The sequence below is a fragment of the Nesoenas mayeri genome (assembly GCF_963082525.1).
Source record: "Nesoenas mayeri genome assembly, chromosome: 3".
In the NCBI taxonomy this organism is placed as follows: Eukaryota; Metazoa; Chordata; class Aves; order Columbiformes; family Columbidae; genus Nesoenas; species Nesoenas mayeri.
The window spans coordinates 61,450,153-61,473,924 of NC_137544.1; the positions used below are offsets into that span (position 1 = coordinate 61,450,153).

At 40.6% G+C, this 23,772-nt stretch overlaps 2 protein-coding genes across 10 annotated transcripts in view; one reads left to right on the plus strand and one right to left on the minus strand.

Annotated features, from left to right (window-relative positions):
* Positions 1–15,739, minus strand: part of REPS1 (RALBP1 associated Eps domain containing 1) — a 68,155-nt gene extending 52,416 nt beyond the window's left edge. For all 9 annotated transcript variants that reach the window (XM_080341047.1, XM_080341054.1, XM_080341051.1 and 6 more), the window contains exon 1: positions 15,409–15,739. In XM_080341047.1, the coding sequence (XP_080197173.1) occupies positions 15,409–15,561 (153 nt within the window). In that variant the 5' untranslated portion in view covers positions 15,562–15,739. The remainder of the gene's footprint in view (positions 1–15,408) is intronic.
* A 435-nt stretch (positions 15,740–16,174) lies between these two features.
* Positions 16,175–23,772, plus strand: part of ABRACL (ABRA C-terminal like) — a 22,521-nt gene continuing 14,923 nt past the window's right edge. Inside the window, exons 1-2 of the mRNA XM_080342064.1 lie at positions 16,175–16,342; positions 17,741–17,872. The gene's annotated coding sequence lies outside the window, so the exon portion shown is untranslated. The remainder of the gene's footprint in view (positions 16,343–17,740; positions 17,873–23,772) is intronic.

The following is a 23,772-nucleotide window of genomic DNA, read 5'->3' on the forward strand; positions in this document are numbered from 1 at the left end:
TGCTAGAGAAAAGCTAGTTGCATTAAGTCACTTGGCTATGTCTGCTTTACACTTCCCACATTGTCCTACAGCACCTGTGTTATTTGCATTTTCCAATTATAATATTCCTGCAGCATGATGTCTGGACAGAAGTCAGAGTACATTCTAAAGTTCATTAACTAAGATAAAATAATTCAATACAGTTGAATACAATACATTAGTTTCAATAAGTTGGTTGGACTACAGAAAGTGCTACAAGGAAAGAAATGAGTCTAGACCGACAAGCGATAATTCAAACAAGAAAAACTTTGAGGCACCCACATCTAAACCAAATTGCCTATGCCCAAGCTAATGCCAAAAATAATTATGCTACGTTTAAATAACTAGCAGAACTAAAGCAGTGGAGATTCAAGAGACAGATAGCAATTCAAACCAGCACAACAGCAAGAGTAATTCCTTTTTTTAAAGCACTGCATTCTGGAATAATGATGAACATCCATGTACTTGACTACACCTAACACAGAAAGAGCTTGTGGATCCAGTAGCCTAGCACTGACAGATGAATAACTGAGCAGACTCTGGAAAAGCTTCTTAGAGAAGTAACACAGACTTTTGGAGCCTATAGAACCATTAAGCAGCAATGGCTTCAGGCAATCTCAAAGCCAGTCCTGGACTAGAGATTATCTTGTTTGGAGCTAGTCAGTACTGCCAGGTTGAAAAAATTTCCAGTTAAAAACTGCATTAATAATTAAGCTACCATAGCAGATAAGTATTAGAAAGGAAATACAAGCATGAATTCAAAGTGAATAGATATAAATGTAGAAAATACACCAGACATATAAGAAAAGGAAAATGCTAAGGATTAAAAAAAAAAAAAGAATGCCCTTATGCGGCTGAAAAAGTTGCTGTCGAATCCACCCACAGATAGTTAAAGGAGTCTTTTATTTCAAAGACTGAATATAACACAATCAGAAATATGACTGAAGGTTGAGTAAAATCATTAAATACAAGCATTTAGTGGAGACTGCTCTGCTGACTGGCAGCACTCTTGAACATAACCAAAACAGCCTCCTATAATCTCCTTGAATGAGGATTTACACATTCAACAGGTAATAAGCTATAAATGACGAAGGGGGCAGAATAATAATTAAAAAAAATAATCAAGGGATTGGTTCTCTGAGATTTATGTTTAGAGATTTCATCTTCTTAGGAAGAGCGAGGACAAGGAATTTCCTTAAATTCATCAAAGAATGCAGAGCCATCTTCAACACTAAATGCTCCATGACTGTTTTAATCTCCTTAGATATGAAGATACTGAGGTCACACTACTGCAATTAACCAGATTAAGGCCAACAACTCTGTGAAGCTCCAGAATTGTTGGAAACTGTTGATACAAAATAACTCCCAAAACAAAACAAAAAAACCCAACACCACCACCCAAGCCAAAAAAACTCACAACTCTCTCCCACACCCAACCAAAACAGCACCACAAAACTCAGTGCAGTAGCTGTAAACGATGAAACTGCATGCTTAGTCATCTACACTGCAAAGAAGTAACAGCAGCATCAACAATATCAGGAGCTGGCAGAGATGAGACATACATGGGAAGCAATATGTGGACAAAGGGCACCATTTCTAACATCTTCTAGAACTCTTGCAGGTTACAAATAAGAGGTCCTTGAACTTGGAAAGGCTTACAAACAAAAAAGCCCTAAGACTTGAGAACCTTTAAAAATTCCAGATGAGTTGAAACAAATTATATCTCTGTCAAATGAGGTGAAACACACATTGCTGAACTCAGAAAAACCTCTCAGAGAGTCTTCAAGAATATTCCAGTCCCCCTGCTCCCAGGTTCTTCTACAAGGCAAATCAAACCCATTATCTCTAAACATTATTAATGCAAAAGTACAACAGCATTTAAGCAGGGATGACCTCAATGGTAAAACAGTCAATGAAACAACATGCATGTCACCTACCCAGTAAAGATAAAAATATTTAATCTGCTTGGAGAGTTACTGAAGTACCTACTCTTCCATACCAAAGGGTGGTAAGAGGCAAGACTTTAAGGCAGCTTTTGAAGGCTGAAATTATAACACACACTGGGTATGCTGACAGGCAGGGGTGAGTGAACAAATTCAGAAGAGGACCTTTCGTATCACCTCATTTGAACTAGGACATTAATACAAGTTTATCCACTTAAAAAAAAAAAAATCCCATACTGATACAAAGAAAAAAGAACTGTGATTCAGAATATACATTTTGGCCCTGATTTTATTAATGCATTCTTAATTTGAGGTATTCTAGCAGTCCTACTGTGACTTGGCAGGAATTTTCATGTTTATATTGTTGGTGTAAGACTTCTAAAAACTTTAATAAACACAAAGAAATCCTATGTAGAACCACAGAATAGTTGAGCTTGGAAAGGTCCTCTGGAGATGATCCATTCCCTCTGCTCGAAGCAGGCTCAGCTACAGCAGGTTGTTAGGACTGTGCCCAGTTGGATTTTGAGTGCACCCAAGGATGCAGACTCTACAAGCTCTCTGAGCAACCTCTTTCAGTGTCTTATCGGCCTCACAGTAAGAAAGTTCAATGTTTAAATGAAACAGTCACCAGGAACAATATCATATAAACCATGACCAGAGGTGCAAAACTAAGTTTTCGCCTTAATTTTACAATATTTGATACAAATCACATTGAGGTTTTGGTTATTTAATAAAAATGCAACTATGATTACAGACTGACTTTGATTCACAGTTTAAAATGAAAAACATTATCATGTCAACAATGTTATTCCTGTATCCCATATGCAGCAATTCACTGATGAGAATTCTAAAGCTCTTTGCAAACTTACACAAAATAGAACGTTTATTGGAATACAGGCTCAAATTGGATACTATAATATGCCATCTTACAAAAATGTTCTTCCGAAGTCATGTAATCCACCCACCTCAGCTGCAACAAAAACTAACCATACCTCTACAGCATAATGTAATCTGGGAATGTGTAAGGGAAGTTGAAAAAATATTTCCTAATCATTGCTATTATAGCAGAAAAAATAACTCTGACCATCACTACATACCAAAGACCTATCAAAACCTCTTTTGTGCTTTTTTTCTAGATTAAATACATTCCTTTCCTCACAACTCATTACCTTCTAATCTCGTTATACTGCAACCACTGTCCAATACATCAACTCCTGTCACTTGCTTTATCTCAATCTGTCTCACTAATTGCAGACCACAGCCTGGCACAGTATTCTAACTACAGTCTCTCACCTATCATTAAGCAATACTGCTTAGTTATTCATCAAGAATTTTCAACTTTTCTTCAGAAAAATCCCACTTGACAGGTAGCCTCTCAGATGCAACAGTTGTTGACAGCACTTTGTAGGAGGAACAAGATAGAAAACTGACAAATATCCTTCTTTTGATGAGTTATTTTTAATCAAGTCAAGTCTCTGACTTAGTTCTCCACAAACCTTAGCACATGGTGGCACACACACACAAAAAAAATGGAGACAGGACAAAAACCAAAGCCACTAAAATACATAGTTCAAGTATTGCTCTGAATACTATGTTTCACCACTATTAGCAGTATATGATAATCATTTAAATAGTCTCAAACCTATCCGAAGATCATTTACAAAATGTACTTATGAAGGATATAAAGAACTGCTATATTTAATTCATTAGGTGTAAAGCAGGCAATGTTCATGCTGAACAGCAAGTATAATATTACCTCTCATACATTTACCTTACTAGGCACTTAAGAAGCATAGTCGTAAATATAATTAATTAGTTGATACCAACAATTCCCAGGCACACGGTATACTTGGGACATTGTTGTACTTTGTTGCATAACAATTAGTAAGGTTTTCCTTTAAGTCTTACCAACTGTTCTATGAAGATAAATCTCAGTCAATGCCACAAGCGTGGCTTCAGAACACAAGCCTTTATAGAAACAAAACCAATAGTATTGGAGAACTTCCAAGGTGACACACGTTCTCTGGCAATGAACTATTTAGAGTCTCCTGCTCTCTGAGCCTCTTCTTATACTCCCCCACCCTTGATTTTCACACTGAACATATCCACAGTGGAAGCAGACTGCTAAAACACCAACAGGAAGGAAAAACAGTCATCAGCTCTGACAATTCTCTACAGATACTTAGTTCTAAACTTTCCCATTCCACAGGTCATTTCGTGTTCAAATATACATATGTTTCAATCGTAAAAAATTTCAGAATGAATCATGTCAGAAATAAGTTAATTAGCTGGTTAAAAAAAGACTCAATATTTTAAGCCTCAGAGGAATGCTTCTGTCCCTCTACTTTGGGGTTGGTCTTACAAGGATGTCTACTCCCTGAGTAAGAACTGGCAGATTTCAAGTCATGCTTTCACTCTGTTAATAGAAAAGCAGGAGATAAAATGCACCAAAAATTTAAATTTCTGATTTATGACAGATACACATAATAAATATGTATCTAAACAAGTGAATATGTCATACACCACATACATACAAAGCCACAGAATTTTTACCTACTGTAGTTAAAGCAGTTATATTTTAGGTGATTCCTAACTTCAACCCACTCCAAAAGTGGTCTACAGCATCTCATACTGTTCCTGGTAGCACATATGCTCACAATGGATGAGCCTTACTTATCAAAGACACTTCCTAATGCAGTAGCTTTGATTTTTCCATTTGCAATCAAAGTTTGTGGTCTTGCTAGCAGTTCCTGCAAAAGCTGTCACAAGCCATACACACAAATCTTACCTGCAAAGCTTCTTCCGCAGAGCTCCACAGCTCTCTAGAGGTCAGTGGTTTCCTTCTTAATTTGGTAGCACATGGTAACTACCATCAATCAATCCATAAAGAAGAGGCAGATACACCCTATATGCAACTATTAGGTTGGTACAAAAGTAATAGTGTTTTTTGCATAGTTGAAATATGTCCTTTGATATTGGAATACATTCTTAAATAAATGTGATTATATTATACATCATTTTAATGTGCTTTTCTCACTTTGTCTTTTTGCTACTGAATTATTACTTGTTGTTTATTTTATATGCATTTTAGACTATGGAGACTACGTTAGACAAATACCAAATATGAATTATTTTCTTACTCAAATTCACAATGGTTCATAAAGCAGGAAAGACAACCTGCAACATCAACAATGCGTTTGGCCCAGGAACTGCTAATCAACATACAGAGCAGTGGTGGTTCCAGAAGTTTTGCGAAGGAGATGAGAGCCTTGAAGATGAGAAGTGTAGTGGCCACCCATCCAAAGTTCACATCAAAGCTGATCCTCTTAAAACTACATGAGAAGTTGCCAAAGAACTCCATGTCGACCATTCTATGGTCATTCAGCATTTGAAGCAAACTGGAAAGGTGAAAAGGCTCGATAAGTCAGTGTGTCATGAGCTGACCGAAAACGCTAAAGAATTGTTGTTTTGATGTGTCACCACGGCTTATTCTACACAACAACTGTGATGAAAAATGGACTTTATATGGTAACCAGCGATGACCATCTCAGTGATTGGACTAAGAACCACCTCCAAAGCACTTCACAAAACCAAACTTGCACCAAAAAAGGTCATGGTCACTGTTGGGTGGTCTGCTGCCAGTCTGATCCACTACAGCTTTCTGAATCCCAGTAAGATCATGACACCTGAGAGGTATGCTCAGCAAATCAATGAGATGCACCAAAATCTGCAATGCCTGCAGCCAGCATCCATCAACAGAAAGGGCTCAAGTCTTCTCCACAACAATGCCTGACCGCACATCACACAACCAGTGCTTCAAAAAGGGAGCCAATTGGGCTATGAAGTTTTGCTGACCTGACCTCTCACCAACCAACTGCCACTTCTTCAAGCATCTTGACAACTTTTTGCAGAAAAAACACTTCCACAACCAGCTGAATGAGGAAAATGCTTTCCAAGAGTTCACTGAATCCTAAAGCAGGGATTTTTACACTACAGGAATACACAAACATTGGCAAAAATTTGCAGATTGTCATGGTTCCTATTTTGATTAGTAAAGATGTGTTTGAGCCTAGTTATAAGGATTTAAAATTCACAGTCCAAAACTGCAATTACTTTTGCTCAACCTAATACAAAAACGTTCAAGATACTGATTCTAGAGGGACCATTTCTCCAAATACCCTGAGCCACAGCCCGTCCTACTTGACTATAAATCATCAACAAATTATTGCCAAATACCCTCAAAAAGAGGACAGAATAAATAACCATATTCCTTTATGACATGGTCAATAGCCCCAACAAAGGAAAATCCAGACAGACAGATGAACACTTACTTAGAAAGCAACTACTGTCCTCCTAAGTAAAAAGTCACAGCTGGAAGACCTCAAGGCAGAGTTGCTCTTTGCTTGCATTAAGATTCTCTCTACCGCTGCTCTTCTGGCAAGAGTAGGTGCTCATGACAAAGGTATCTTAGGAGGAGTAACGGTAATAAAGCAGCAAAAAGAACTTGAAGCTAAAAAAAATTGAAGCAACAAAAAACAGCCTGGGGAGCTACAAGAATCATTTTCAATTCTTGATGCATAAAGAGAGGTTCTTTTAAAAGGAGATATTTCACATACCTGTCCCCTCTTCCCATGCAGCTTTACCTTACTGCTTAACCTAAATAGCTCTTCCTTCATTTGCTCTCAGCTGCACAGTTCCCCATTCCTGAGTACTAACTGCTGCTCATCTATCTGATCACACAGTGTAATTACTCCACTCAATAAGCCAGCAAAAAGTCGCTCCGTTAAGTTATCTGGTCTTTCATGAAACAGAGTCTGTCTACTGTACAACCAAGGAACACCTCAGCAGCTACAATATACACAGGAACAAGTGGTTGATAGCAATAGTTTGTTTATTTTACTCTAAATTTCTCCTAAGGCTGCAGCCTAAAGAAAGTAGCGTGCTTTGCATTTAAGAAGAGCAGAAAAGGTTGAAATGATGCAACTGAACACAATGTCACATCAAGAGCACTTGCAACTCCAACTTCTTTGAGTTACTCAAAGAAACCCTCCTTAGAAGGGAAAGATATGTTCACGTATTGGGCTGCTAAGAACTGCTCTCAGAACAAGGGTGTCTCCTTTCTCCTGGTGGTGCTGTGAAGAGTTCAAGCAATAGGAGACGAAGAAACAAGAATGTGCAACGCCTGTGCCAGTCTGTGACGATTTGAGACTCCAGGATTATTCTATAACACTCAAGCGATTGATTGTACATTCTGGAACAAATGGTAGCAGCCAAAGTATCCGTACAAGCACCAAGAAAGCATCTAGCTTCAGAAGGTAGAGATATTTACTGCAATAATTTATTTACGATTTCAAAATATTACTCCAGTAATAAATAGTGCAAGGGAAGTCACATGGATGTTCTAATTGTGGATGTTTCTGCCATGCAGCATTAAGTTGAACGTTCTTCCTGCAAAACTTCTACTTAAGTGCTAAATGCTGAAAAGGGCAGCATTTATATAGACATTTTGATACCTTTCAGACCTCCTTTATAATTGAAGCATTTGAGTGATTGATATTCCTTGGTAATAATTATTTTCTTTTTGATTTTAATATTTTCTTTTCACATCACCTTTTATCAATATACCAGAACAAAAGTAAGACAGAAAAGACTCAAAGAACAAAGACAAGCTTCTGGCTTTTTGCTAATGTAAAATGAAGATTAAGGCATTCTCTGATCCCAGCATTAGTGGTCATGCTGTGGCCTGGCCAAATAAGACCACTCAGATCTGGTGTTGCTACTCCTGAACACTCCTAATACAAGTCTACCTGAAGCCACTGTGCCCATTACTTTACACTGCTTTCCCATATCAATGTTTTCCTCTCAGCAATGTGAGCAGTGTTAATTAGTTACTTTGCACTACTCTCCTTTGCTCCGTAAGGCCTTTAAAAGTCTTAACAATGTGTCTATCAAAGTTTAAACTAACCTCAGTTAAAATTCTAAAAACTGCATGCTTACGGAGCTACATTTGAGACTCGGAACAGAGCTGCTAACATTAGGTTTCAAATGAGTTAAGACATTTTAATTCAGAAAAAAATAACTCATACATACAACTATAGTAAAAACAGACTTCTAGCTCAGTCCTGATCACCTTCTTCTGAGATTACTAAAGCTGAAAGACTTATTTGGAAGAGAGTCTACTAATTAGGTCTGTTACCATACTTCAGGTGCATTTTAGATGTCAGAAGTCAATCATTCCAGAAATTCAGGTCAGACTGTCATCTTTTCCAAGTCCTTTAACATATCACTATACATAGACAGGCATGCCTAAGTTATAAATGCCTTTTTTGTATAAGAAATGCAGGGGATAATATAACTCTTTAGACACCAACCCCAGTTGGAAAAATAATCAAGTCAAACATGACCAGCCAACTCTGTTTCAAAAGAATGACACTGACTTAATAATATCCCTATGGTCTAAAGAAATGGTAAAGGAAAAATAACAAGTAGGAAAGATATTCTTACACTAATCATTACTGGAACTCCAGTGAAAAAAATCTGATAGTCAACATATTGCTCCCACGCTCACTTCTCACTTCAAACCCATTTAAGCAAAGAGCAGAACTTCAATTTGAAGTCTATAAATTCTATTAAAAAAAAAAAAGACTAATCTAAACAGCAAATTCTTATGACCTAATAGGTGTGAAACTTGTCCATAAGGACTAATATTTTGAAAGCTAGCAAGTATAATTGAGAAGTCACAGAGAGTACCAGTTAAGTCCTATAATTTCATAGCATCTGCGGTAATATTTATTGAAGATGAGACTACGATAAGGACAATGTTTGCAATTTTTCACAGACAGCAGATGAAGTGCTCACAACTTCTCATACAAAAGAATCATTTACACGAAAAAGATCAAGTTTACAATACATAATTTTGTACACTTGACTTGATTCTAAGACAGCTGCATTTGCCAAAGGCCATGATATTTCTGAAGATTTTTGGAATTCCATCCAGTCATGTCAGAAGGGATATTAACCATCCCTGCTGTCAACTGATGGCACATTTAAAAAGAAAAAAATAAACTGTTTTCAAAGCTGAGCTGTAATACTTGAAATCAGCTGAGCACCGTGGTGGCATACAGAATTATGAAGGAATACTGTTTAAGTATGAATGTCAGTCAATTACACTGAGAAATCAGTGGAAAACAAATATAAGTCTACTAGACCTAATCTACACTCCCGGAGTTTTGCCATTAACTGCCTGCCTTTGGTTTCAAAAACGATGATTATTCTCTGACTAAAGGCTACTGAGATATGAGACTACTCAAACTAATTAACTGCAAAGAGAAAACAATTTGCAGCCCATTGAGTCTCTGTGAAAGTAACATCATTATAGTAAACATTTTTACCAAAATACTGCAGAAAACTCAAAGCACAATTCAAAGGATACAAAGCAGACTAAGAGCCACTTCTGTCACTAGCAGAGAGTAGACTGGTTATATACCTCATCATTACAGAGAAACAGAACTAAACTACTGTTCAGCTGAGAGGAAAGAAAAATACTCTGCTATAATAACAATTGAGGGGAAAAAAATACGTAATTCACAAATTGTATATTCTTAACCATGGATCCAGGCACTGTCTGTATTTACAACAGATTTCTAACAAGTCTTATTTCCCAAAAAAGAACTAAGATATGTAATGTATGTACAAACATCCCTTAAATATGAAAATATTTTTTATAATTGGTATACATAAATTACATACGATTATAATCCTATAAGGCTACAGACTCTATGGTGCTCAGGCTAACAAAATGTTAAGAATGAGTAAGAAAAATGTCATATTTATACACTTATACACTCAAAGAATGCCTTAATAAGGACATGTTGTGAATGTTGCCTTAGAAGACACCAAAACTAGCTTTATTTTAAAATGTCACGTAGAAAAGCTGAAAGCTTTAAAACAAAAAATATAAACCCAAAATGTATGGTCTGGATTCAATTAAGTGATTTCTTTTTAAAATTTGGGCTTGTTTGCAGATTAAGTAAAAGTAAGTGTTAGAAGAAATCTTTTTACACAAAAAGATCTCAAGATGTTATATATTTTTAAATTTATTCCAAATCACTGAAAGGAAGGCATGACATTTGCACTGCATAAGGAATTCTAACTTCTTACTCCACCAATTCTGAAAAGATATTAATAATAAATTCAGCAAACTAACAAGAACATGGTTGAGTCTTCTGCACATCTCTACCACACAGATAATCCCAAGCATGGAATGGAAGCTCAGCTTCCATTTGCAGTTGGTATTTAGTAAATTTCACTGATTTGATAAACAGGTAGTTTTTGCAAGGGAAACCAAAACACTAACTGCAACAATAAAATTACTGTGAGTAAGTGTTTATTTTCTTAGATCCCTTTCTCTCTGTATCTGTTCTCCAACAAAGACACCAATATTTTAAACCAAGAACCTGCAATTTTGTTTTGACACTTTCTGCCTATGTGTTATAATTCCAATTATAATTGCATCACATGCCACATCTGGCATCTGAGGGTGAGGCTGCATCTGGAGTACTGCATCCAGTTCTGGGCTCCCCAGTTTAAGAAGGACAAGGGATTACTGGAAGGAGTCCAGCAGAGGGCACAAAGATGATGAGGGGCCTAGAGCACCTTTCTTATGAGGAGAGACTGAGAGAGCTGGGTCTGTTCGGCCTGGAGAAGAGGTGGCTGAGAGGGGATCTCATCAATGTTTATAAAGATCTCTAGGGTGGGTGTCAAGAGGATGAGACCAGGCTCCTTTCAGTGGTGCCCAACAACAGGATGAGGGGCAATGGGCACAGAATGAAGCACAGGAGGTTCCACGTGAATATGAGGAAAAATTTCTTTACTTTGAGGGTGCCAGAGCACTGGAATAGGCTGCCCAGAGAGGCTGTGGAGTCTCCTTCTCTGGAGACATTCAAAACCCACCTGGACATATTTCTGTGCGATCTGCTCTGGTGAACCTGCTTTAGCAGGTGGGTTGGACTAGATGGCCTCCAGAGGGCCCTTTCAACCCCAGCCATCCTGTGGTTCTGTGAAACCACCATTTCATGTTTACCCTATGTCTGCCAAAAGCTGTCACCCCAAGAACAAGAGAAGACAGCACATGCCTGCACCTTGCTGTTTTCTGCACACCACAGAAATTGTAGCTGATGAATGAGGCTTTACAATAAGAGTCTGGACTTCATAACGAAGCAGCTGCATCATAGGTCTGCACTTTCTTACAACTTTTGATGCAAAGGCAGCAAACTGACAGAGAGCTCATGTAAACAACAGAGACAGTATTTTTTTCCATCAGCAACACAAGAACCATAAAAACTAACCTGTCTGTAAAGATTCCTTAGAAATTAGAAGGAAAAAAAAAAGCAAGCTTGAAGTTGGCTAACAATAACAAAAATAGGCTTTACACTGGGTTTTTAATGGGCTAATACAAGCATATTGTAATTGAAGAAACCAGGAATAATTGCATCAATCATTTCAAATACTTTCTAACACTAAATTAGAAGATGTAACATTGCTGGACATGGTCAACACTGAAGATGACAATCTATTAATTTTAGAAAAAGTACATACAAATACTCCTATATTTGTTGTTTTACAGTAATGTTGCACTTTAAAGCAAGATGCCTTGACTCATTAATTTCAGATGAGTATCATACACACAAACGATTTTGCTTCTTGTCTTGTGATGCTTCTATGATTCATACTCAAAGAAAAAAGTGCAAGTTCATAAACTTTCTGTGATTAAATCATATAAATAAGAATTCCGCAAACTGAGCAAATGAGACGGCTATTATATTAATCCCATGCACAAGTAATGAACTTCACAACACATTTTTTGGCCGACTGTAGCTTTTGCAAGCGACTTCACCACCAGTAGAGAGGCACCAAGAACTGATTTAAACTACACACCTCCATTAGCATTTTAGGTCAGATGTGAAATGTGCTTTTGAAGTCAAATCCTGATCACCGTCACTGCTCTGGTTCATACCGTGCAACCATTCCACAACAGGCAAGTAGATTTCTTTTGTCTGAAGCTAACCTAGAAGATACACCCTAGGAGTGCACCTAGTGAATCCCAGGCAACATTTGGTCTACAGGACCAGGCCAGAACTTGATCAAAGTTCTGAAATAAATATACGAAACTTCTGAAATACATATACATGGTGGATGGCAGCTCCTCAGCATTTGTGTCATATCATACTACTTGATAATACAAACACCGATGCACACAAGACTAAGCTGTGAGCTCAGGCAGCTGAGTCAAGTGAAAAATAACTTGACAAAAAGCCCCAACTTTTGGCTGAACAAGCTCCCTGAACCTGCTCAGTGTCTGTTCAAATGAATGTCAGCATCAGCATTAAGGCAGTTCCAGCTTCTAGTGGTTTAAGTTACCATGAAACCCGTACTGGGTCACACCTGAAATACCCAATTGCTCTAGAAAGAGGGAAGTTCTCCTCCCCTCCATGAGCAAATGGTTTCCCACCTCCTCCCTTGTGCCAGCACCGACATTCATTCAATCCCACTGTTAGCTGATACAGAGTTAAAATCAACAACAACAACGTCATTATTTTTCTGTCTGCATAGCCTCCTATGTCAGCATACAACAGCATCAGGCAGGCATTAGTGCCTTTGCAAAGGAGAAGCAGCAGCAGGAGCACATGGTTGGGGGAAAGGGGAAGACTGAACCACGTTCTTCAGTGGCAACTCACCATTAGATTGGTTCAGCTGCAATGTGAAACCACACCCTGAGAAAAATGTAAAGACTCCAGTAACCGTCATGAAGTAGCTGGACTTGTTACACCAACACACTTTTATTCATTGTTTTATGCAAATCTTCTACCTTAATCTGAATTTCAAGGATGTGCACAAAAAGTCAGAACTATGGGATAATAAAGGCTGGTGTTCTCATATGTGCAGTTAGGGTTCTAACACCTTTGGTGTGGTATTCTTGTTCTGCTAATAAGGCTGTCCTTCTGTAGATGTGTAGTAAGTGTAGGAAAGGTCGCATATATATCCAGCCTTGAAACAACAGATTTTTAAGTAAAAGAAGTTATGGGTCTGAAAATGCGACTGTCACACATTTTCATTTCCAACATAACCAATTTCAAATTATTCAAAGGTGTCTACAGACCTGTACTACTAAAGAGGAAAAACTCTGAGGTAGTTCCTCAGGACTACTTGGGCCGCGTGAGTTTGAAGAGTGGTTATTTTGTACTATGTTTTGCACACCTAGGAAGGTACTTAGCATTCATGCGATTAGCACTACAATTGCATTCCAGGATTATACAAGATTGGGGTAACTAAATCAAATTCCTTTCCCAACAAGCACCAGGTGCTTCACATGAGCAGGTAAGAACACAGCACCACATGATCAAAAGAAAATTCCCTCTCCTTCACAGGGCTTCCTTATTTCTTAAGCTATATCATCTTGACATTTTAGTTACAGTCACAGCTTCTGAAGCATTAAATGCAATTTCCCTTGGAAGAACCTCCATTCAATGTACTCCTGCCTGTGTTAACCTGAGGTACAGCCATACTTCAAGAAGAACATAAAATAACAAGACAGCTAGATTCTCTCCTTCACAAGTACAAGGTACTTCATATGTGACAGACAGGGATTGCACGAGGTATGTAATGGGTCAAACTGCTAGGGACATTTTTACTTTCTTCACACTATTTACTGTCTCATTCCTCAGGCAATCTAATATCTCGTCTGCCTTTTCAAGCACAAATTTTTCCTTGAGATCACTACAGTGATAAGCCAAGTCTGCTTTTTGACTCAATTTATTTAGAACCCACAGAATGATGCCTGAGCAGCTTCTCTTCTTCAGATACAATCTACTTTGCAAGAAAATATGTGACCTCCTCTGCAACAGATAGGGATATAATCTATGGCCACTTGCATTGAAAATTCCAAGTACTTCCATGTCTTTCCAAGTTCTTGCACCAAACCCCTGCATAAAACAAAATCTCTAGCACCAGCCTACTTGATCAAGACAAGTTTTAGGGCAAATAAATTTTTAAATGCAACACACGTGTAAACACTGACCTTCCTGGGATGATTTTTCTGAAATCAGCTGGCCACACACAAAAAGCAGCAGTGGGTGGCCCTTCAGAAACCTTGCTCGTATTACTGAGCATGCAAACTCTCTTACCATTAACTCCAGTCTAGCAAGTCATCAAATATGAGATTACTAGTTTTACCAGTAAAAAACATTTCTTATTCAGCTCTATTCCATTTCTTTTGCATCTTAAACTCATTTTAACTAACCAGGTTGCTCTTACAAGCCAAAACACATCAACAGTAACCTTAGTTAAGCATAAGTATTCTCCTGAAATCTGGTACTGAATTGCAAAAAGCTGAAATTTGCATACTGTACTTCCAGCTACAGTAACTTCAATGCTTCGCTAAAAGGGCTGCTTATCTCACTAGGCTGAGGATGAAACTGCATAAAAGGTAGCATGGCTTTTTAGTTTTACCCACAGCAGCTCAAAACACTACATAAACTTTAAAGCATTGAACAATGAGAGAGGGAACTGCAGAAGCAGCAAATTATTGCAAACAGTTCTTCATAAGAATGGTTCACTGGGAATACTTTCCACAAATAATTACACAAGACTAATCAGAGCAGACTTTCCCTTTTCTGCATACGTAACTCTGCAATATTGCTACACCTTTTAGAAGTAACCTAGACAAGGAAGTATGTGCTCAAACTGTGCACATACATGTTACAGGCAAGGGCCACTGTAATTCTTAATACTGTATTTTTCATTGTTAGAAATGTTTTGGCGACCACAGACAGGTAAGTTAATACCTGCCAGGAACTGATGTCCAGAAAGGACTGCATGGCTTCAGTAGAGTGGATTAGCGTCAGTAGCATCCAACAATACAAACCCAGACCTCCTTCTGTGTTGCTCTTCATCACCAACCTCCCTCACATCCCCAAAACGCTTTGGGTTCTCATCCTTTGGGTGGCCTCTGCCGACATGAAGCAAACCAGACACTTTCTTACCAGTTGCTGGGCATCGCCAGCAGACATTATCAACAGCCCCTTCCTCGCCTTCTAGTCAGAGGCCCCACAAGTCCATAAGCAGGGGCCTGCTTGCAGGCATGCTCAGCGCAGCACCCCCGCTGGAGAGACTCAGCCTCCCCCTCCTGCCGGGGCTCAGGTGGCCGGCTCTGGTTCGGACAATAGCTCCCGAGCCTCCAGGCGGGTTCCGCTCCGGCCTCCCCGCCCGGGCCCGCCACCGCCGGCTGGACGACCCCGCCACGGGGCTGCCGGGCGGGCAAGGGGGCGAGGGCCGAGTCGGGCGCGGCAGAGGGGAGGGGCGGCAGCACGGGTCGGGGCTGTGTCCCCGCGGGCACTAACGGCGGGGCGGTGCCCAGGCCCGCCGCCCCCCGGGGGTCCGCGGCAGCTACCTGCATGACCACGTCGTTGGGCAGCTGCGCGGCGCGGAAGAGCTCCAGGACCCGCCCGTTGGACGCCACCTTCTTGGTGCTCTCGGTGTCGCAGTAGGAGAAGAGGTCGCAGTAGTAGCGCTGCTCCGCCTCGCTCAGCGTCAGGCCCTCCATCTTACGCCCCGGCTCCGCGCGCCGCTGCTGCTGCTGCTGCCGCCGCCCCGCATCCAACGGCGGCGGCGGGGCGCGCGGCGGAGAGCGCGCGGGGCTGCCTCGCGCCGCCGGGTCCGACCCGTCCCGGGGGTGGCGGCGGGACGGAGACGCCGCGCGCGAGCGCCCGCTCACACCTTCCCCCACCAGCCGCCCACCCGCCCCGCCTTCCCGCCCACACGGCGGCGCGCCTGCGCGCCTGCCTCCGCGCCTGCGCCCACCGTGCGGCGAGCGCGCGCCCCGCAGAGGGGGGCGGGGGAGAGAGCGCCCAGCGCCGCGGGGAGCCGCCCCCTCCGCGCGAGCGGCGGCGGAAGCGCCAGGCCTAAGCGGGGCGGGGTTACCGGGGAGAAGGGCCAACAGCGTTCCCCGCCGCCTGCGGGCCCGCCCCCTCCGCGCGTCACGGTGCCGGCGCCATCGGCAGCGCCCCCGAGGGAGGAGCTGTGATAGCGGCTTGGGTGCACCGCCCCCTTCCCGGAACCCGGATGTGCGGTGCGGCCGTGAGCGGCAGCGCCCCCTATGGATGCGGCGGTGTGAGGAGACAGCCCGGGCCGGGCCGGGTGGCGGCGGCGGCTCAGCGCTCCCCTCGGGAAGCCCTTGAGCTCTCCGCGGGGTGCCGGGCCTGCCGCGCTGGGCTGCCCGCGGGGGAGCCGCGCTTTCCTCGGGGCAGCGCCGCTGGTGTCCTGCTCTCTGGCTTGGCCGTGACTGCGCGCAGCCCCCGCTGCACCGGCCCCCAGGGAGCGCCTCGGTAGGTGACGCGGGGATGCGCCGCGGCCCGGCCCATGGGGCGCTCAGGCGGCGCTGAGCGGCTGCTGGGCCTGCCTGCCCGGGGCTCTCGGCCTCGGCACGGGCACTCCTGGTGACTGGAGGAGAATTGCGTGTTCTGCTACGTGGGCCCTGCTGTGAATGGCTGCCCTTCTCAGCACGCTGTGGCTTCACACTGTCCATACCTTGTGTAGCAACAACACCCAAGGCAAAAACAAAAGTGGCCTGAAGAGTAACACCGCACATCAGTCTTGCAAGAAAGAAAAGGCAAGAGCTTGCTTATTTCTTCAGCCAGAGCTCTTGCTCCACAAGTCTTTCTTCGATGTGTTTTCCTGGATTCCGTGTGTTTCCCTGGACCCGTCTATGGTCGAGCTGCAGTACACTAAGAAAGTTATCTCCAAGCTGCTTTGGCTTCTGGAGGGAGTCTAACATCCTTGACAGAATAAAGGGCCTATACAGAATGCCATGTTCTCCTGCTAGACCCATTTTACTACCTGATTTAAGTCCCACTGAGGTGGCAGCCCGGTACTTCACGCTCAGAGGAATTCTCTCATTTTTAATTTTTCCTTCTTCCCTTTTCCCACTTCACCATCACAACTCTTCCAGTTTTTCCAGATCGCTGTTGCCAACTGCTCAACTTCCCTTAAGCACCCCATCCTTTTTGCCTCTTAAGATAGTTATGTTCTGAACTTAAAGCAGAGATTCGTCTTCCTTGCCATTTGAAATGGTATATCCTTTTGCTGCTAACTAAAGTTCCTGAAAACCACTAATATGTTAGCTTATAGTTAAAATAACAGACAAAAGGAACTTCCCAGAAATGTACCATTATCAAGCTTTTGCACCCAAAATTATATTAATGATGAAATCACACAGATTGATCACATTTCTCAGTTAGTTAAAATTCCTCAAAATAGGCTATATTGAAGAAATAATTAACTTTTATATATATTGTATCTAGTTATGATTGTAGACTTAGATAAAGCCAATTTAGCATCATAGGTCACTTAATTGGAGCTATTGTCACATCAGCATCTCTGCAAGTGAAACTAATGTAACCTTTGCTCCACAGCAAAATTGCATACTGCAATTCTATTAATTATACAGAGCTATTTGTGGAAGAGGTTTTAAAATCACTTATTAGCAGATGATTGGGGTCAAGTGCCTTTGCTTCTTACAGGTTCAGTGATTGTATGCTAGTTTGGGTACTGGAGTTTGAAAGATTAATGTATTTATCTATCTGTAGCTATAAAGTTCTTCATAACTTAGTGTAAGGATCCCAAAATACTTTTATTGTCAAGATAATTTAGTTTTATGTCTGAAAGTAATCTGAACCTCTTATTATTTTAATTTAGTTGCTATTTTATTCTTTGTACTTTTGCAGTGAGAGCACTCTTTTGACATTAATGGGGATCGCTTGGCTGCAACAGTTTGTGCAAGACAGAAAGAATAATACAGGGAAGAGGTTCTCTAGAATGGACTATTACCACATGTCCAGATTCCAAACAATTCTGAAGTAAGTTTAATAGTTGTTTATTTCACTAAAACCATGATGTGTCATGTGAAAATGTCATGTCAGTGCTTACTGGAGGGTTGAATGATTTGGGGGAAATATGCCGGCCTTTTCACTGTGTGTAGCACCACTCTGAAGCCGTTCAGGTCACTATTTTGGAAAACAGGTTGTTGAGTCTGTTTTCCAACTCTTTTACCATAAACTTACCTTCTAGCTTTGTGCTAGTTAAAAGACTGAACAGAAAGAATAAGAATGGCATGACATGTAGCAAATAAATTTCTAATTCCAAGACTTACTTGTGGGGAAACTATCTTTGCCCCAGAGAGACCCAGTACAATGTTTCTGTGTTTGGCTGTGGGATATCCCTTCCTCCCCATCAGCCCCTTGCAAACCTCCAGGACAAGGAGGGATCTGCTGCTCAGAACATTACCTATTCCCATCAGGCTACACCTAGCATCTACTGAGACTAAAAAAAAGTATTTTCAGTGGATTCTTTATGAGGATTTGTTTTGTTTGGCTGGAGAATATGCTGTTTGCTGCAGGGTCTACAGAGTGAACTGAGAAAAACAGTATTTCTGCATATTTGTAAGATATATTGACTTTTGTGTATTTGCATTTTAAGTGCAACTGACCCAAACAATGAAACCATATTTCTATTTTTAGGGTGTTATTTGTTTGTTTGTTTGGAAAGGTCTGTATCCCAGCATTTCCCAGAGCTTACAGTAGATATGCAAAGAATAAGGTTTATGGCAAAATACGCACCAAAATGTATCATTAGTGACACATTTATGATATAGCAGATTCGGCCTTTGGTACATGTAAAGCCTGATTTAACTGCCCTGAATTATGGTTTAAACAGAGCAAGAAGAGGAACTTTTCTGGGCTTTTTAGGTATCATACCTTTTAATCTCTTTCCTTAATGTATCTTCTTAGAATTCACAGCTCTGAATAGCTAAGAGTTAAGCCATTCTCCACATGGTACCTAATTTTACTGTATTTTATTTCCTGTGAAGCAGCTATTAGATGACATATATTGATACTAAAGCAGTCATCCCTTTAAAAGATCAAAGTCAGAGAAAATTACCATCATAGGAAAGCCAAATCTAATGACCCAGATGGAAGGAAGTGCAAGGTTATTTTGCTGCCCATAACAACTCTTAGAGCCAAATTATCCATCAATAAAACATTTTTTTTTTTAGAAAAGGAATACTTTTACAACTTCATACAACTTCAAACTAGTTGTTACACATGCTGAGACTACTTTCTAAAAATAAATATAACTCATACACATATGCAGGGTCTAGTCTTCATCAAGTGTCGTGGGAGTGCCATGTCTAGGGTCTACCTACTTTTGCTGGATCTCTGAATCTTTGAGTTCTTATTACAGTTAGTGGGTCTCATGTACGACATCATTTGCATTAAAGTAAGTTATATGATAATATTTTTTATTTATTAAAACACCTTCAAATAATATTCAGCCTTATAAAGTATGTGTTTGGGTCCACTTTCTGTCTTGCACCTGGTTCCCCCAAGTTTAGAAAAATGGCCCTGAGGTTATTTGTCATTGCCTTTCTGAATTCTTCCGCATACATAGTGCTGTGGAACAGGTTTTACAATGCCTGCCAATATACTCCTTTGCTTGCAGCTCATCAGGAGTTACGGGAACTTGTTCTATCCTGATTCTTTAGTGGAAAGACAAGTAGATTAAGGCTAGAAATGAATGGGAGATGTTTAAAAAAACCTACTGTTTTAGACTTCAGAGCTGGTTTATTGTTACTGCTTGATCTTTTCCAAAAAGAAGATACCTTTGGCGGTAAGGTACTTTATTCCCAGACAGAAGAATATTTTGAGAATGGTGTTAACACTTACATGTATGTTCTGTTTTTACAACCTCTTTCCAACCTTGATGTTTATATTCTTGCAGTTTTGTCATATGATCAGGTTTCACCTGCTGATGATTTTACCTTCTACAAAATGGCATCTGTGCTTCAAAGAACCTACTCTCTGTTCTACCAGTCCCTCTGGAATTGTTTCTCCATCAAAAGGGCATCCCACATGTAAGGCTATGAGATTTTCCATGGTAGATGAAAAACTCCTTTGCACACAGAGCTACGTAGCAGACAGTAACAACGAGGGAGGTATTGTTTTTTCTCCTTCTGTAAAAGAAGCAAGGAGCATTCAGCAAGCAAACGGTGGATCTAAAGCAATGTTGTTACTCACCACAATGTGGTCATTCTGGTCCCTTCTGTACCTCTGTGCAGGCACGTCCCGTAAGGGGAAATAATAGCTTCTTTCTCAGCAGCCTTCCTGGTGTGTTGTGTCACCAGGGAAATATGTGTGGGATCCTGGCTGGAGACATGTGCTACCTGTGGAGTATTTAATAATATTTCTCTGTGTAAATTTCCTCAATGGAGAATGAATAGTACCTTTCCCATGTGATTCACCATTGTGCCTGCTCTGTTTTACGCCCTGTCTCCTTTAAGCTTTTAATTTGTATATATCTATCATGGTTCTTGTAAAAGTTGCACATATTTTAAAAATTGCTCCCTTTTCTCTTTCATCCAAATATGTCAATTGATTGAAAGGAGTAAGCAGTAAAATGAAAGCCTCTAAAGGAAAACTTCTTTGATTAAAAAAATCGAAGTAGAAGATACTGGAAATGAGAAACCTTTAATCCTTTATGATTTTGGCAGATTGCTAAAGGAAATTTCATTCCTGCATCTCAAAAAGTGGGGTACAGCTACCCTCACCCCAGCACAGCTGTATATGTTTGGTAGGTTCCAGGGAGGAATTCCTTTACAGAATTAACTGAAGGGAGAGTGACTTTTCATCTTTACCTCAGGACCTCAAAAGCCCAAGCAGCTGGTCAAATCCCACCTCTCTTTGGATCTTAAAACTATCCTTGCTCCTTCCAAAAGGAGAGGATGTCTCCTGCTTGCATGGTACTGTCAAGTCTCTTATAGAAATTAAAACTCCTTTTAGATCTTTTTAACATTTAACTATAAAGCCATCTGGTCTTGCTGCTGTATTTATTTACAGATTATTTATGACACTGTCTACATCCTCCTTTATAAATATATTCTCTATAATTTTGTAGAGTGAGGAGGAGTAAGATAGTTTAACTTTTCTTGGTACTTTTTGGCACTAACATATGTATTATTCTTTATAAAGTTATTTATGTATTGATAATAACTGCCTTGAAGTATGATAAGGTTATATTAAAATTACTTTTTCTTAATTATTTGTGTTACCTTTGTAGGCACTCAATTGTGGGAACAGCAGTTCCAGCTAACGGGCCTTGGACAGATTATACAGAAGTATGGTTTTTATGAGTGTAAGAAGTGATAGCCCAGGCCAGTGAGAATGATATCTCAGGTCGGAAAACTGCCCCCATATGTATGATGTGTGAATGTCCTTGGCCCTGGTCTGTGAATGAGTGGGAACATAACTGAAAGAAAGATAACATCAGTGTGGTGTGTTTTTAATAACAATTATTGGAAAAACATCTTGTGTAACATCTTAGTGCAGGTCCATATCTGTAAATCCTATAAATTGTCACTGACTAATAAAGAAAGGCTCAGCCTAGCTTAGCTCGCTGCTCTGCTTGGCACTCCTTCCTGAACAAGATCTCTGTCTGTGCGTGCATCTCTCTCTGCATCCCGGTGTGCGTCATTTCTAATCACCACACTCAATATGTATCTTTGTTTTGAAGCTCTAAAATTTACATTACCGAAGACCCGTCTGGTCTGATAACAGTCTTATACCTCCTTCACTACCTTTATTTAGTTGGCTTCCATCTCCCTGGATTCTTGAGCAGTTCTCATTGTTCTTGTGCTTACTCTTTCCTCTTGCTCCCTGCGTGTGGAAGTGCACTGTAACCTGCTGATGGAAGAGGATGTTATCCCTTCCTCATGGATCGTTAGTCCATTGAATAATGATCGCCATCTGGGAGCGTCATTAATGGCCAGTTCAGGAAATTTCTGGCAGATTACTGAATTTGTCAGAAATTGGTTATGATATGGGAAGAAGTGCTGGAAGCAAGATTTCACATCTCTGTTTCCGATATTACACACATTCTGACCCTTCCTACCTTTTCCTATTCTCTGCTTTTATCTGTGTGTATAAATATATCTCTCCTTTTCCATTTCACTTAGATTTTCGTTTCCATCATACAATTTTTTCCTTAACAGTTTTAAGTTATAATCAGTTACTCAAGGATTTTAATTTCGTCCTTTAACCTTTATTTCTACATATTTCTTCTTCACATTAGTAATACAATCCTCCACAATATTAACAGTCTTGAGATTTGTACTCCAACTCACCTTTTCCTTGTGGTTTGGTACCTTGTCTATTCTGGATTCTCCACTTTATTTCACTGGGGTAATTCTGCCTCTCGGTCAGAATTTGACTCAGCCTGTTCTTTTAGCTGTTTTTCATTAAGATCAGTTTCCCAAGGATTTTAATTGCTTCCTTTTTTTCCATGGTGATGTAGGTTGCTCTTGATATGTGAAGATAAATAAAATGCAAAACTCCCTCTGTGTCTTATATTTAAGATAGCAATAATCTAGTTTATTTCTTGTTCTTTAAGTCCTCTACATCAAAAACACCCCAACATGCTTTCAAATCTGCTGCTTTTGTTAAAAAAACCACTGTTATAATGACATTTCTCTGATGTTTGAGTCAAGTATAGGCTGCTCAGGGAGGCTGTGGAGTCTCCTTGTCTGGAGACATTCAAAACCCGCCTGGACACCTTCCTGTGTAACCTAATCTAAGTGTGCCTGCTCTGGCAGGGACATTGGACTAGATGATCTTTTGAGATCTCTTCTAATCCCTAACATTCTGTGATTCTGCATAGAAGGGATATTAAGAACACTGTACGCTCCATCTGTGGTGGCTGTAAGGAGTCTAATAATTAAAGGCCTCTCTCTATGTATAGCTTTGCTTTACTATGTTTTACAGACTCTCATTTCTTCACACTTTTAACTTTTATGTTATTTTTTCCTGTTGTGTCTTATCTTTTTTTTTTTTCTTCCGAACATCTTGATTTATTTTTAAGATCTATTTCCAATTACATCTCTTTATCCACATTTATTGTCAGAGATAAGCAAGGGAAGCCTAGAGCTGAGCATAATGACACTTTGCCAACTAAACTCCTACCCCATCACCCCTACCAGGGCACAGGGTAGGGCCGGCAGGTCTGGACCAGTGGTCCATGGCCAGGGGCAGGCAGGGCTGCGGTGCGGTGGGGCTGCAGCTCTGGCTGGTCCCCACGGCAGAGCTTCAGCTGAAGGCAGCTCCCATGGGATGAGGTGGGCCCCGGCTGTGCCTGCCCCTCCAGCAGCCAGCTCGCAGCTGGCCCTGACCTTGCAGCCAAACCCCCACTTACCTTGAAGTCATGGACCTCACCTCCATGTCCCCAGCTTACATCTGTTGTTGTAAAAGCTAGAATAATTCCATCACATTGAGGAGTACAACTTTGCATTTACATTAGTGTACTTGAAAGCAGAAATTGGTTTTGAAATATGGTAGCATTCTCATGGCATTTCCATTCTCATTCACAGAAACCCCATTTTTCTGAGTCCAACAGTAAGATATATACAACATACACAGAACTGAAACTTCTGTTTGCATTAAGAGACTCAATGTGTCAGAGAAGAAAGATGTAGTTTTTCCTGTTAGTATATAAATAATTCCTGAAGCAAAGTTCTTACCATTGTAACTTCCTGCTAAACTTGACTCAGTTAGCAAATGCTAATGATGGTCCTGTAATGTAAAATCAATAAATGTTATTTGAACTAAACCTATTATTTGAGCAGAGTGGAAATATACTTAATTAACACATAGTCAAATGTTCTAAAGAAATTACATTTCTTTGTTTTTGAAACATCATGTTCTGTTCCAGT